Source organism: Scylla paramamosain, chromosome 14 (assembly GCF_035594125.1).
Source record: "Scylla paramamosain isolate STU-SP2022 chromosome 14, ASM3559412v1, whole genome shotgun sequence".
NCBI classification, from domain to species: Eukaryota; Metazoa; Arthropoda; class Malacostraca; order Decapoda; family Portunidae; genus Scylla; species Scylla paramamosain.
Window position 1 is genome coordinate 1,345,169 of NC_087164.1, and position 16,598 is coordinate 1,361,766.

Sequence of the window (16,598 nt, forward strand, 5' to 3'; positions counted from 1 at the left end):
AAAATGTTTATTTGTTTTCTGTTATCACTCTTGACTCTTCTTCTCTTGTTCTATTTTTATCCTAGAATATTCCACAGACAACAAAGCAATAGTAACATAACTCATTACAGATATTGATAATAGATGATGTTCTCTATGGTATGCATGGTATGCATACACAAGTATCTTTTGGGAGGAATTCTGACAGTGAGCAAAATTTGCACAACAGCAGCACTGTGCCATGATTGTAGTGGCATTTGCAGCCATACACAGTCAACTAATTGCACAGCCACGGCATCTTTAAAAAATAAAGAGCACAGCTGCCTGAAAATAGCATGGATTTAACCCCTTCACACCCATGACGTACACCTTTATGTCATGGACATGCTCCATACCAAACACCATGACGTATACATATACGTCATGCGATACCCATACATACTATGGAGTGGTTTTTCGTTCTGTAGGCAGTCTATGAGCCTGGTATAGCCTACTGCTGGGAATAAAAATAAGCCACGCCCATCAGCCAATCAATTTGCTTATATATGGCATGACTGTCCATCATAAAATATTACTGGCCGGAAGTGCCTTTCCAGTTTGCCTAAGGCGATCGATACAAAAGGATGTACTTTAGTGTCTTCTCATTGCCTTGCCATTATTGGAAACTTATTTTTGCTATATTTTGTGATAGTTTTTAGGAATTTACAGCCATGTCGGACAGGCGTGATTCAGACTCTGATACATCATATGTGCCAGAAAGTGAGGGTGAAGATGAGAGTAGTGACAGTGAACTGGAGCTTAGTGATAGTGAATTATGGCAGGATGTTGATCCAGTTGAAGACAGTGGGTGGCAGTTTCTTGTCGACATCTGCTGATGCACAGCCACGTGGACCGCCCGGCTTCACCGATGGTGCTGCCCAAGGGCCCCAGGCTATTCCAGCCCTTACTTTCCATACTCCTGGAGATGGTTTCAGTCATTTTATAGATGGGTATGTGATTTCTAAATTGTGTTCATGGGCTAATGAGAGAGCTGATGTTTATTTTGCTGAAAATTCAACAAAGAAAAAAAGTACATGGGCTAAAGTGGAAACCAGTAACAGCAATGACATGCATGTATTCTTTGGGTTATTGATAGCCATGGGAGTGGTACAACTACCCAATATGCATATGTATTGGTCACACAATGCAGTTTTTGGAGGCCCATGAGTTTTCACAAAGGAAGAGATGAGTAGGAATAGGTTTCTCTCCATTCTCAAATTCTTGAGATTTTCATCTGCTGCCACTGTCAAGAAAAATGTACTGTCAACCAGAATTGAACCATTTTTGGACCTGATGAGGGACAAGTGCCAAGCAGTTATGCAACCAAGTGAGGATTTAGCTGTTGATGAAGCACTTATTTTGTGGAAGGTCGTCTTGGATTTAGACAGTTCATAAAAACAAAAAGAGCTCATTCTGGCATCAAGGTATTTGTTCTTTGCCCCTCTGGTGACCACTGGAATGGATATTCCTGGAATTTTGCTGTCTATTTTGCCAAAGGGGCCTTCAAAATTGATGATCCAGCAGCAGGGAACCTCAGCATTTCAGAAGACATTGTCATACATTTGATGAAGGACTTACTGGATCATGGTCGACATGTAGTTACCGATAACTGGTACACAAGTCTCAGACTTGGCAATTACTTGCTGAGCCATAACACCATAATGACTGGTGTTGTGAGAAGTGGTAGAGGACCCCCAAAAGGATAATGGCTGAAAAATTAGAGAGATTTCAATCTGTTTTTGCCAGACAAGGGAATACTTTACTTGTCAAGGACCAGGACAAGAAAGAAGTGACAGTGTTCACCACAAAATACACTGCTGGTATGGTTGAAAAGTGCAAAATGTACTTTGGGGAAAAGACTGTTTTCTATAATATACCAATGCACATTGAAAAATATAACAGCAAAATGGGAACTGTAGATATGGCTGACCAGTTACTGGAGCCTTATACTTTCAAAAGAAAAGCCTAGCCTGGTTCAAAAAGCTTGGAATTCACTTCCTATTCCATATCCTTCTGAATTCCTACATTGCGCACTGAAAGGGGTCGCAGTATAAAGGTGAATTTCTTCAGTTCATCAAGGATGTCAGCCACCAATGGTTACAGCACAGTCATGGAGCTGCTGAACTCATCAGGGAAGATGAGGCCAGGAGAAAGAAACGCCCACTGAAAGTAATGAAGGAAAAGGACTTGTACCATGCATAGGTTCGCCATGAACAGTCGGGAAAGCAAAAACGATGCCGAGTGTGCTGGAAGAATGGAAAGAAGAGGAAGGACACTGTCTGCTATTGCCCTGGGTGTCCTGGTGAACCAGGACTGTGCTGCATGGACCACTTCCAGCTGTGGCACAGTGAACTAGCTGCAGATTCACAACCAGGGCCAAGTAGTGTGGCCAAAAAGCAGCAAAATAACTCATCTTCCCCCACCACTTCATTCACCCCCAGCCACCCGTGATTTACCGTAAGTAAATGACTACTACTACTACTACTATTACTACTACTACTACTACTACTACTACTACTACTACTACCACCACCACCACCACCACCACCACCACCACCACTGCTACCACTAGAACTACTACTTATATTCCTAGTACTTTTATTTTCACCACCATCTTTATCTCATTACAATGATTTTTTTTATCATCATTACCATTGCCATTATAATTTCTTATACGTTATAATATATCACTGTGTATGTTTATACCATACTGCTCATTTTCAAGTGGAAATAGTGGATTAATAACACTTTTCTAGCATTTACATACATATTTCTTAAATATTTTTGGATGAGCGTAAGTTCTGGGGGGTGGGTGGTATGGGATGCATGGGTGACTGTCGGCTGGCTGGGCGTGAAGGGGTTAAACAATGTCAGAGTATCGATGGTCAACTTGTATAATGTGCACCATTGATAGTCTTTTAGTAACAAGAAATACAATAAACTCAAGCACAAACTCTATACACACACAAGAAGGCTGGACTGTTGGCCCTCTACTTCCACAAGACCACACACCCAGGTGAGGAAGCAAAGGTTTGCTAACCTCTTGCTTCTGCTAGACTACAAGCTCAAAACTTCTAGGCTTACACATATGCTTGTCCTTAGCAATGACTACTGCATGAAAAGAAACAAGCCTTAATTGCCTCTGTGCAGCCAAGAACCCTAGACCTCATGGTTGTGAGCTGAGCACCAACCATTCCATGTTATCGTGGTGTACATTAAACAAGCATTTAATACACTGCTCTATGACTAAACAGATGTATATTTGCACTTTAATTTGCTTTCATGTTATTTTATGGAAAAGCTGAGCCTAAAATGCACAAGGCATCAGTTTGTTCATAAACAATGGACTTAAAAAAGAGAGGAGACAAATGTACAAAGCAGTGTCATTCAAGAAATACTCACCTGCCAAGGAATATAGCCTCCTTAATATCTGTGAGCGTGTTGCAGTGCCCACAGTAATACTTGTGGTAGTCTGATGCTTGTGAACGCCATTTCTGTTCTTGTGCACTTGGGGTTGGAAATGGAATATCATTATCACCATCGATATCTGGGCCTGCAGAAAACAACCACACCATATGAACATAAAAGTATAAGTATAAGTAAGTTATTTCAAAATTACTTAAAAAGTTTACAGCAGACTGGAACAAGATATGAATCCATAGGCCAGTCTCTTCTTGGATTCTTTTAGTATCAACGACTGAAAGGAAGGTGCTTTAAAATCTTGAGGTTTAACTGGGGAACAAGTGCCATGGCATGGAAAAACTAGGGATTGTTTGGGGGAAAGGCTGGCAGTAGATTTATCTTTTTATGAGGGGGTAGGCTAATCCATCCTCATTCTCCCAAGGTGCACCTGTCGGATGGAACCAATGGGAGGTGGGGCTGTGATTACCATCAACATCATTTTATGCCTCTTAAACTTAATTTGATTTATCATTAGTTTCCTCTTACTGTAGGCTTCATTATTACTAAGAATTATTTACTTAATTTTGTTTCCCAGCCTTTAAACATACAATTTGGTGGCTTGTGTCCCTCCAGGAAGAGCATCTGACTAGCCTCATCAGCTGCCAGTGACCCATCATGGGGAGAGCAACACAACTATTGGTAGAGAAGGGGCTCCACCTAGCCCTGGGGGAATGGATAGTGCTGACACTGCCCTCAATCAATGTAAATGGAAGAGTGCTGCTGGGAGGACAAGAGAAATAGGAGAAAGCATTATGAAATGAAGGCCAGATAACAAAATGAAGGCCAGATAACAGAATGCAAAAACACATGAAAGGTTCTAGAAAGATCCACTCTATGAATTGGAACAAGAATGTGGTGAGAGTGGAAGGAAGAGTGGTGTCGTGTGGATGACAGGAGTGAGTGAAGAGGAAAAGAAGAGTGTGCACTCACTATGTCTCCAACAGTGTAGAAGGGCATTGAGGAACATGTGGCAAGGCTCTATAATAGTGTTGGCAGTGGCAAAAAGTATGGACAGTTGGGTAAGCTTAGGTCTTTGTTCTTTGTATGCACCTGTGAATGCAAGAAGTGCGACAAGAGAAAAGGACAATAGGAAAATTTTTTAATGTAAATGAGTACCTCAGGAAAATTGTGAGAGGGAGCAGGGCAGTGTTAATTGGAGATACATGTATAATTGGAATGCTTGGTAGTAGTGAAATAGTGTGTAGAGTAGCATAGTGCGAGTAAATGGAATGAGTGAGAAAAAGGAATATCTGGTGGGTTTGTGTGTGGAAAAAGGGTTGTTCCAGGCAAATATGTACTTTCTTTTAACAAGGAATAATCCATGGGTACTATCATGTACAACAGTTGCAATTACACCCTGTTTGGCTGGACTAGTATATGTGGCAACAATGTCTAAGGTTTTAAAGATAAACAAATCCTCTCTTTCTCTCTTGGGAATGGGGAGTGGCTGACAGAGACAAAGAGCGCTCTCTCTCTCTCATGCATTAATGGTAGCATATACAATATAACACACAAACAAACACACACATACACACACAGCGCACCCACATGTTTATTTTTTTCCCACACACCCATGATTTCTGGTGTGATAGGATTTGGGTGTGCCAGTGACTTGAATGTCTGTGGTCTGCTACATCATCAAAACAATATCCAATAGATGTAACAGTGGTGATTCACTTTTTTTTTCTCTCTCTTCCTTGTGTTTGCCTCCCCCCACCCTCCCTCTCTCTCTCTCTCTCTCTCTCTCTCTCTCTCTCTCTCTCTCTCTCTCTCTCTCTCTCTCTCTCTCTTAAACATCTCAGACTTCTTTAAGCTTCTTGGACTTCTATAATATTCTGAACCAGTATGAGAAGAGTAAAGCAGTAGATATAATATACCTTGATTTTCAAAAGGACTTTGACAAAGTCCCCCTACAAACATTTATTGATTAAACTAAAATCACAAGGTGTACAAGGTGACATGATGAGATGGATAGAAAACTGATTAAAAAAACGTAATCAAAGAATTGTGATAAATGGAAAAGCATCCAAGTGGACTAACATAACCAACAGGGTGCCACAAGGATCAGTCTTAATATCTGTTCTCTTCCTTGTTTATATAAATTACTTAGAGTGTTACCAATATAATATCAAAATTTACTGTTGACACCAAAATAGCAAATTCCATAGTCTCTAACAAACAAGTAATAGAAATGCAGAAAAATCTAGACAAGTCGGAGTGGGGGCAAACCTTGCAAATGAGTATTAATGCAGATAAGTGCATTATGCAAATACATAGGGTATTGAAACAAAAAAGCAAAGTGTATTTTAAATGGTACCCAAGTTAAAAGTGTTGGTAGCGAAATTGATTTAGGAGTCACAATATCAAGTGGCCTAAAACCTAGCAAACAACGTTTGTAGTAGGAGGAGGCAGTAGACACCTGCCGACATGAGCAAACTTGGTATTGTTCAATGCCTCAAAAACTCAATTCCTCCATCTATCAACTTGACACAACCTTCCAGACAACTATCCCCTCTTCTTCAATGACACTCAACTGTCCCCCTCTTCTACACTGAACATCCTTGGTCTGTCCTTTACTTATAATCTGAACTGGAAACTTCACATCTCATCTCTAGCTAAAACAGCTTCTATGAAGTTAGGCGTTCTGAGACGTCTCCACCAGTTTTTCTCACCCCCCCCAGCTGCTAACTCTGTACAAGGGCCTTATCCGTCCATGTATGGAGTATGCTTCACATGTCTGGGGGGTTCCACTCATATTGCTCTTCTAGACAGGGTGGAATCAAAAGCTTTTCATCTCATCAACTCCTCTCCTCTAACTGACTGTCTTCAGGCTCTCTCTCACTGCCACAATGTTGCATCTCTAGCTGTCTTCTACCGCTATTTTCATGCTAACTGCTCTTCTGATCTTGCTAACTGCATGCCTCTCCTCCTCCCGCGGCATAGCTGCACAAGACACTTCTTTCTCTCACCCCTATTCTTTCCACCTCTCTAACGCAAGAGTTAACCAGTATTCTCTATCATTCATTCCTTTCTCTGGTAAACTCTGGAACTCCCTGCCTGCTTCTGTATTTCCACCTTACTATGACTTGAATTCCTTCAAGAGGGAGGTTTCAAGACACTTATCCATCAATTTTTGACTACTGCTTTGACCCTTTTATGGGACTGGCATTTCAGTGGGCATTTTTTTTTTTTATTGGATTTTTGTTGTCCCTTGGCCAGTGTCCCTCCTACATAAAAAAAAAAAAAGTAAAGAAAGTGAATAAAATAATTTGCTTAATCAGCAGATCTTCTGAATATAAAAGGATACAATTCTCACTTTCTATAACTCTTTAGTCTGTACTTCTTTCTCTTTTGGAATATTGCGTTCAAGCATGGTGTCCCTGTTACCAGAAAGACATTGATAAATTAGAATGAGTTTAGTGTAAAATAACAAAAATGATACCAAGTCTAAGAAACAAATTATATGAAGATTGTCTTAAAGAGCTAAATCTATTCCCATTATTACAAAGAAGACTAAGAGGTGGTTTAATACAGGTGTTTAAAATCATCAAAGCCCTGGATATCATGGACTGCAGTAAATATTTCATGATACATTTTTCAAATTACACGCAAGGAAATGGCTGCAAAATTGTTGAGAAATCCTCCAACTCTCATGAATCAAAAAACAACTTTTTCCATCGTGTAATTAATCTATGGAATGGACTTCCTTGAGACGTGATAGACTGCAACACTGTAGAGACTTTTAAACGCCATTTTGACAAGTATTTTGCCTCCAATCCGCAGTTAACTGTTTGTTTGTTAGAGATTAACTTCCTTGCCTTCAGGAAATGGAGACACCTCATTTAATCAATTTTCTTACTTTCCTATAAAATTTCCTTTGGGTTTTTTCCTTTCTAATTCAGTAAGATATTTATTTCTGACCAATTTTCCTATATGACTTATGCTGGAGGGTGGGGAAAGAGTCTTCTGCTTTGTTATCCTTTTCTTCTACTATCAACTTAGTAATCCTAGATCAGGTCACCTCGTGAAGACCACAAAGTCTGTTGTGGCCTGTTTTTTCTATGTAACTCTATGTAACTCTCCTCCTCCTACTAATACTGCTAAATCTGTTTCAATCACTATATGCTTCAGAGAGAGAGAGAGAGAGAGAGAGAGAGAGAGAGAGAGAGAGAGAGAGAGAGAGAGAGAGAGAGAGAGAGAGAGAGAGAGAGAGAGAGAGAGAGAGAGAGAGAGAGAAATAATAATAATAATAATAATAATAATAATAATAATAATAATAACAATAATAATAATAATAATAATAATAATAATAATAATAATAATAATAATAATGAAAGAATAGCTGCAGAATACTGAGTTATATGTGAGTTATGGTAGCAAGTAAAAAATGTGGAAAACACACACACACACACACACACACACACACACACACACACACATCTCTCTCTCTCTCTCTCTCTCTCTCTCTCTCTCTCTAGTATAGCAGTATCTACAACCATGTTTACCTACACATCCTGGGCACCTACAAGTCTCAAGGAACTTTATAATAACTGTAGTGGGCAGTTTCTACCAGGAAATAACAAAAATAAAAATAGAGAAAAATATTTTTGGGTCTGGAACAGATCAGGCAAGTTCCAATTACTTCCTATTAAACCTTATTTTGAGTTACGAGCATCTTTTCAGAAGGAATTACGCTCGTAGACCAAGGCACTACTGAACTAATACAGCCATTTTGGGTTTTTTTAAACACTGTTCCACTTCCATGCTTTGGGATAGGTCAACCAAGCCCCAAGAAATTGTATTGGAAATGTTGGTGTGAACTACTCCTTCCCAACAACAAACCCCAATGATATTTACTAGTCCTATGCAACAGAGAGTTATGTTGGAAATATGAAAATGTACCAAAGTGTTACTATGCAAAAGAAAAATTATATACATCTTCTTAATAGATTTTGGCATTCAAAATGCCACAATCAGGTGCATTTGGAAGACTGCATTTGCAGCCTGAGAGTTATGGTTTGTCAGTGTCCACTGTCACCTGACATGTCCTGGTATTATTTTACTCTTTCAAGAATCTCAACATAGCTTTTCTTATCCTTATCAGATAGAGCTTCTAATTCTGTGTAATTTAAATCCCATATATACCCCCCAAAAATTATTTATAATACTGACAACAGTTTTTGAAGTTTTAGTTAGGTTTCATTAGGTTTAGTTCGGTTAGGTTAGTTAGGATAGTTAGTTTGGTTAGGTTTGATTAATTTGGTTAGGTTCGTATTTGGTTACACTGTTAGTTTCATCAGAATGGTTTAGGTGGCGGGGCATGATAGGTGGCTGGTGGCCACGCCCGAGTGGCAGCCAGGCCTCTCAGTGGGAACATTGTTAGTGAGTGTTACTACACTCACTAACATTTGTGAGGATGGTATTATCTAATTCTGGTAGATTTTAGTCTGTTTTGTATTAATCTGCTTTTTGTTTTTACCGTAAGTCATTAGTTTCTGTTGGGATGGGGTGTTGGGGGGGTAAAGAATAAAAACTAATTTTTCTTTTATGTTCTTGTTCCCTTATTTAGTGATACACAAGTGTTTTTTCCTATGTATTCCCATGCTCAGCAAAGCTGACACTCAGTTTTTGCCTCTGCTAATGGGTAGCAGTTCTCTGTCACTTCCCTCTATGCCTTGGCCTTTTCATTCAAAACACAAGAGGCCATAGGATTTATCATTAATAGCTGGCTTATCTGCTACCAGCTCAGTTAAGGCATTCTTTTGTTCCTGACCCAGAGGAACCCCTTTAGTGGATGGCGGAGTTGCAAATGCTGCCTCTACTGCTTGCAAAACTGGCGCTGTTTGATCATCTGGGAGGATGTTTACCTTACCCAGAGCTGTCTATGCACAAAGAGATGGTGAGTGTAGTATTTACTAACCTGATGTTGGGGACTGTATCCAGTGTTTAATAAATGCAACTGTGCGGTTAGTAAAACCAAATACAATTGTGGGTATTGCTGCTTCATAATTACTAATAAGACATTTAAAAAAGTGGGCCAGGCCATTACACAGCCTGTCTTGCTCTCCTGAACATGCTACTTTGTGACGGAGGGTCTCAGGGATCACCAGAAGAATGGGCCTCTGACCAAAAATATATATCAGCAAACATTGTGATACTGCCAGTCTGTACCTCACCCTGTAGAAGTGGTACAGACACACATCTGAGCCCCTTGTGGGTGACAGTCCCGCTCTAGCACCTTGGCCATGAGGAACTGGCATACTGGGTCATTGGTAGCTGCCTGCAACACTGCTGACTCATCCAGGATGATGTATTCGCTTGAAAAACAGCATGGTGGCAGTTGCTGTGGCCATGGCAAGCTCTAGTTCCTGAGCCAAATCTTCATCTGTGGTGTTGGGCTGCACGCAGAGAGTGGATTAGTGAGATAGAAAATCAGCAGCATAGTTCTGCTTTCCCAGGAGGAACTTGATATGGAATTTATACTGCATAATTTTCTCTTTCAGGACAAATAACGTTGATTTATTATATCCTTCAGTGCCTTATTCCCCAAGAGGGTGACTAAAGGACAGTGGTCTGTGACTATCACCAGGTTGGGGCAGTCTAAAAGGAAGAGACAGGCCTTGTGGAAGCATCAGATGACAGCCAGTGTCTCACCTGCCACAAGTGCGTAATCTGCTTCTGCTGATGTCAAGCAGCAGCTGCCACAGAGTACCAGGTGCCACCCACTCCTGCTGCAGAAGGGAGCCTTCTTAGAAGGGTAGGAGTAGTACTGCTAAAGGATCACAAAACCTATGCCTTTCTTGCTCCAGTCTGTGACAGTGATAGTTAGACTGGTCTTATCATAGAATGTGAGGGTGTCCTTGGCCAATTGACAAATTGTTTCTTTGCTGGAACTTCTCTTCTTTGCTGGAACTTGTCATTCCATTTGCCTTGTGGTTTGTGCAAAAGCTCCCTGAAGGATTCCATTATAGGAGTGGTAGCCAGGAATGGTGCCACATGAATGACAAAACCATGCCACGAGCATATGCTGGTCAGAGAGGGTTTGGCTGGCATATTGAAGTTCTTTACAGCAGCTAGCCTCTCTTCCTTCAGTTTGCAGGAGTACCAGCCTCCAGCAAATTTCACTTTTCTTTGACAAAACTTGAATTTTTCTGGTTTTAAAATCACTTTCATTACAACACACGTTTCCAAGAAGACGTACGTGTGCCACAATGCATCCTGTACATTGGTGTCACACATGAGAAGGTCACCATTGCACCTGAACTTTCTGAGGATGTCCATGATGGCTTTGTCATACCATCTTGTGTATGTTCTCCAACTAGCCAATGTCACGATCGCCTACTTACCTGCGATCGTACGATACCGGTTATCTTTCCAAGAAAGTGGGCGTTACACTGATCCCGGAAAGTTTTAAAGGTCTGGATTTTTAAAGGCTTCGAGTGCCTACCCGACCTATCCGAAATCGCCAGAATTATCTCTCACTCCACCTTTACCTTGACTCAGCACACCTGGAATCACCTCTAATACCAGATTGATGTTGGGGGAGTAGAAAACACGATTATTCTATGTTACAAGCACATATATTAATACTAATAATAATTCACAAATGACATGAGGTAGTACACGTTACTACGTGATGTTCTCGTCACTTCCCACAACACCAGAACCCATTTACACCTCCACCAGTCACAGAAATATTTCCCCTCCACCGCAGGAATTTACTCAGAAGCCACTACCGCGTCCCCAGACAATAATTCCCGTATTTCACCTCCTCGAGCCTCATAGGAGATTACCATCATCACCAAAGATTACCCATAACACCATAACATCATCCCCAAAATCACCAATACACCACAACACCAGCTTCCAAGGTCATCACCACAACCTCCACTCATAAAATGGCTGCCAGTTTGACCTATGACCCCTTCCAACAGCATCACTGGCACAACTCAACAAGCGAATTTCAGCGGACAAGAGCTCTTGGTACCACAAAAGACGCACTAACCTGATCCTGGATATCAAGGTTATACCGCTACACCACTAATACCTCCACGAACTCACTCCATCACCAATCCACACCAAGATCCTTCCCTGAGAGATGCCACCTTCCTCCCTAACTCACGACCCAAGGCGCTCTGCCTTTCCCCTCCTTGGAATGTGTTGTTGCCCACTCAAGCTCCCCTCGTTTTCAACGTATTTCCACCTCAATTGTACTTCCTCCCTTATACATACAAAGATATAGAGAACTTAAATTATGAAGAGAATAATACTACATGATATAAAATGGGTAAATAAGCCTTACACTACTTATAACAATAATAAGGATAATGCCCGAATGGCAGGTAACCGGAACATGGGGACACTAAGAAAACGTGATCCCATTCAAGGTAAACTCGGCCAATAACATGACACCAAAAACTCCTTCATTAACAGAAAATGTCAAAACCATTCAAGATCTAACTCCCCTTGTGATTTCTGGCATCTAGCCAAAAATATCTCCAATAACTTTGCTTCTTCTTCTTTCCCTCCTCTATTTCAACCAGATGGCACCACTGCTATCACATCTATTTCTAAAGCTGAACTCTTTGCTCAAACCTTTGCTAAAAACTCTATCTTGGACGATTCTGGGCTTGTTCCTCCCTCTCCTCCACCCTCTCACTACTTCATGCCACATATTAAAATTCTTTGCAATGATGTTTTACATGCCCTCACTGGCCTAAACCCTCGGAAGGCTTATGGACCTGGTGGGGTCCCTCCTATTGTTCTCCGAAACTGTGCCTCCATGCTTGCACCTTGCCTAGTCAAACTCTTTCAGCTCTGTCTGTCAACATCTACCTTTCCTTCTTGCTGGAAGTTTGCCTACATTCAACCTGTTCCTAAAAAGGGTGACCGTTCTAATCCCTCAAACTACCGTCCTATTGCTTTAATTTCCTGCCTATCTAAAGTTTTTGAATCTATCCTCAACAGGAAGATTCTTAAACATCTATCACTTCACAACCTTCTATCTGATCGCCATCAAGGCCGCTCTACTGGTGATCTTCTGGCTTTCCTTACTGAGTCTTGGTCATCATCTTTTAGAGATTTTGGTGAAACTTTTGCTATTGCCTTGGACATATCAAAAGCTTTTGATAGAGTCTGGCACAAAGCTTTGATTTCCAAACTACCCTCCTACGGTTTCTATCCTTCTCTCTGTAACTTCATCTCAAGTTTCCTTCCTGACCGTTCTATTGCTGCTGTGGTAGACGGTCACTGTTCTTCTCCTAAATCTATTAACAGTGGTGTTCCTCAGGGTTCTGTCCTGTCACCCACTCTCTTCTTATTATTCATTAATGATCTTCTAAACCAAACTTCTTGTCCTATCCACTCCTACGCTGATGATACCACCCTGCACTTTTCCACGTCTTTTCATAGACGTCCAACCCTTCAGGAGGTAAACATATCATGCAGGGAAGCCACAGAATGCCTGACTTCTGATCTTTCTAAAATTTCTGATTGGGGCAGAGCAAACTTGGTATTGTTCAATGCCTCAAAAACTCAATTCCTCCATCTATCAACTCGACACAATCTTCCAGACAACTATCCCCTCTTCTTCAATGACACTCAACTGTCCCCCTCTTCTACACTGAACATCCTCGGTCTGTCCTTTACTTATAATCTGAACTGGAAACTTCACATCTCATCTCTAGCTAAAACAGCTTCTATGAAGTTAGGTGTTCTGAGACGTCTCCGCCAGTTTTTCTCACCCCCCCAGCTGCTAACTCTGTACAAGGGCCTTATTCGTCCATGTATGGAGTATGCTTCACATGTCTGGGGGGGTTCCACTCATACTGCTCTTCTAGACAGGGTGGAATCAAAAGCTTTTCATCTCATCAACTCCTCTCCTCTAACTGACTGTCTTCAGCCTCTCTCTCACCGCCATAATGTTGCATATCTAGCTGTCTTCTACCGCTATTTTCATGCTAACTGCTCTTCTGATCTTACTAACTGCATGCCTCCCCTCCTTCCGCGGCCTCGCTGCACAAGACTTTCTTCTTTCTCTCACCCCTATTCTGTCCACGTCTCTAATGCAAGAGTTAACCAGTATTCTCAATCATTCATCCCTTTCTCTGGTAAATTCTGGAACTCCCTGCCTGCTTCTGTATTTCCACCTTCCTATGACTTGAATTCTTTCAAGAGAGAGGTTTCAAGACACTTATTCATCAATTTTTGACCACTGCTTTGACCCTTTTATGGGACTGGCATTTCAGTGGGCATTTTTTTTATTAGATTTTTGTTGCCCTTGGCCAGTATCCTTCCTACATAAAAAAAAAAAAAAAAAAAAAAAAAAAAAAAATGTGTCTCAGGCAGCACAATGGTCCATAAGGATCCTTTGATAACAGTAGCATATCCAGGGGTTAATGAATGTCATGAGTCTCCTGCTGGACTCTTCCAGTTCTATCTTATGAAATCCCCAAGAAGCATCCGGTGTGACAGAGGATTCTGGAGACTATGTCAAAAGGTGACAGAGTGTGGTGGGTCTCCCTCTGGCAGGTGGCATTAAGCTTCTGATAATTAATGGTGTGTGTGTGAGCTGGCCAGACTTCTTGGGGACCACCACCATCCTTGCACACCACTCCACTGGCTCCTCAACAGGTAATGGCTAGATCACACCCCTCTTCATGTCTTTGTCTAGTTACTTCTTCACCTCTTTCTCCCAGTGTTTTTGCACCGATACTGGGGTATGGCAGGCAGGTTATTAGGTCTGATGGGGTGCCATTATCATCCATGCAGGCTGGGCTTTATAATTTATATACAAATCACAACACAAACCAATAACGCATTGATAGTGTGCGTGATACAAATGGAAATTTCCACACCACTATTATTACCATCATCATCACCATGGGGTTCCCCACTGGCCACAAATATCACAATGTCGTGTTAGCAAAATCTATCAAGTACGGGTGGACAAGTGAAGGTAAAAAGAAATGGTCAAGGTTGGTAGCATGACAAAACTGCTGCAAGAATGAGAATGGTACCAGTGTTGCCAACATAGTACACTTACATTTTTAGAGTACAATAATGTTTAGTACACATATTAGCAAACATGACTGTGATAAATGATAACTCACAGTATCAAATAAACACAGGAAGTGAAGTAGTGGATTTTGTCCCAGTTTTGAAATATTGAGAAAATGAATGTTGGCCATGCAAAATACTTATTGCTAAGCACCACCCCTTCCACACTCATTTCCAAGAACAATCCCTTCCACACTCATTGCCAAGCACCACCCCTTCCACAGTCATTGCTAAGCACCATCCCTTCCACACTCAATGCCAAGCACCACTCCTTCCACACTCAATGCTAAACACCAACCCTTCCACACTCATTGCTAAGCACCACCCCTTCCACACTCATTACTAAGCATCACCCCTTCCACACTCACTGCCAAGCACCACCCCTTCCACATTCATTTGCCAAGCACTACCCCTTCCACCCTCATTGCCAAGCACCACCCCTTCCACACTCATCTGAATCTGGTCACTAAGCACAAGAGCTGGTAGCTTTTGAAGCCATCACTAAATTTGAAATTGCTATGCTAAAGTATGCCAAGCATGAAGCACCTCTGAAAATATGAATGAATCAAAATTTATGAAGGAATTAAACTCCTTCAAAGTGTTAATAAATGAAATATAATATCATAGTAGGCTTTCAATATCTGTGAATTCTTTAGACTGATATCTATTATTGTAAATGTGTTTGTAATAAAAGATAACATTATTTTCTTCATAATTCTGATAACTTGTAAACTAGCTCATCTGTTTAGCCGTCAAATGCTTTATGTGACAAATGAAATAAATATCTCAATGCAGCCATACCAAAACAAAACAAAACAAAATAAACGAGAGACAACAACAAAATATTGATTGAAAAAAAACACAATGTTTCACTTACAGAGTTAACTATAAAACAATTGCTGTCTTATAAATTACAGCATTATGAAGCGAGAAATTACTGAATGCTAATAAGTTGTGATCAGTTTCCCCTCACCTTCTCTTTGCTTGCTGATGATTGCTTTTGCTATGTCATTGGCAAGAGTGGTGCAAGCTGGGGAGGAGATGTGGTCTGGATGTTGCTTCATGAAGTCATCTAGACAGACCTGTGCCTCATCTTCTCGTCCCAGCTGGTGTAAACACCTAGCTAACCTGAAACATATGTTTTTACATAATTTCTCCATTCAATTGTGTCTGAAAATGGATTGTATATAATAATGGTCACACTGTTGATCTGGTCCCATTACATATTGTTCCTCAATTTTTTGCTGGATGTAATGTATCTAGGGACACTTGTTGGTGTGTTGGTAGTGTTGTACTATGATAATGGCATACCTGCTGTAACAGAGAGAGAGAGAGAGAGAGAGAGAGAGAGAGAGAGAGAGAGAGAGAGAGAGAGAGAGAGAGAGAGAGAGAGAGAGAGAGAGAGAGAGAGAGAGAGAGAGAGAGAGAGAGGAAACTTGCAAGGGACCCCTAATTCTCTCAATGTTTCATATCAACCAGCAGTTTTATAAAAAAGGTAAGGTAGTTATGTACAAATGATGAAAAGCAGATTGTACAATCATTCAGAAGTTCTCTAAATCCTGTTTGTATATTTTGACACTTCAGCAATTATAGATCATTCTATGGCAAGAAAATGACAAAGGCAAAACTTAAGAATTTAAAATTTATGATAACTGGGATCTTACTACAGTTTGTGTAATGCTCACAATAAATGGCATGCATCAGTTGAGATTTTTCTCATCTAGAATACACCTCTCTATAACATTACTGCTATGATGCAGCATCTTCAAATTTTCTGCTTCCCATATCTAACAGTATTATTTTTCAAGATTTTGATGCAGATCATCTATTCTAAAGGCCATCAAAGAAGAGTGCATGTGGGCCACTCAAACCCTCAAAACCCAGGATTACTGAGCCATTTTCCTCTCCAGGATTCTTAAGAAAGAATTGCAAGTTAGTTTTTTCTTGACCACATCACATTATCCCACTGTTCTGGCATCCATTCTTTGTATTTCTTGGCAAATCCATGCCCATTTTTCCTCATGGCATTGGTGAGGAGTGATTTCCTGGTTGTAGTGTGG

The 16,598-nt window shown here is 40.8% G+C and overlaps 1 protein-coding gene across 3 annotated transcripts in view; it reads right to left on the reverse strand.

Annotated features, from left to right (window-relative positions):
- LOC135106738 (WD and tetratricopeptide repeats protein 1-like) overlaps positions 1 to 16,598 on the reverse strand; it is a 237,012-nt gene that overhangs the window by 52,943 nt on the left and 167,471 nt on the right. For 2 of the 3 annotated variants that reach the window (XM_064016000.1, XM_064015999.1), the window contains 2 exons: positions 15,512 to 15,666; positions 3,421 to 3,571 (listed from right to left, as the gene is read on the reverse strand). In XM_064016000.1, coding sequence (XP_063872070.1) covers positions 3,421 to 3,571; positions 15,512 to 15,666 — 306 coding nt within the window. The remainder of the gene's footprint in view (positions 1 to 3,420; positions 3,572 to 15,511; positions 15,667 to 16,598) is intronic. The other variant, XM_064016001.1, reaches the window with a different exon arrangement.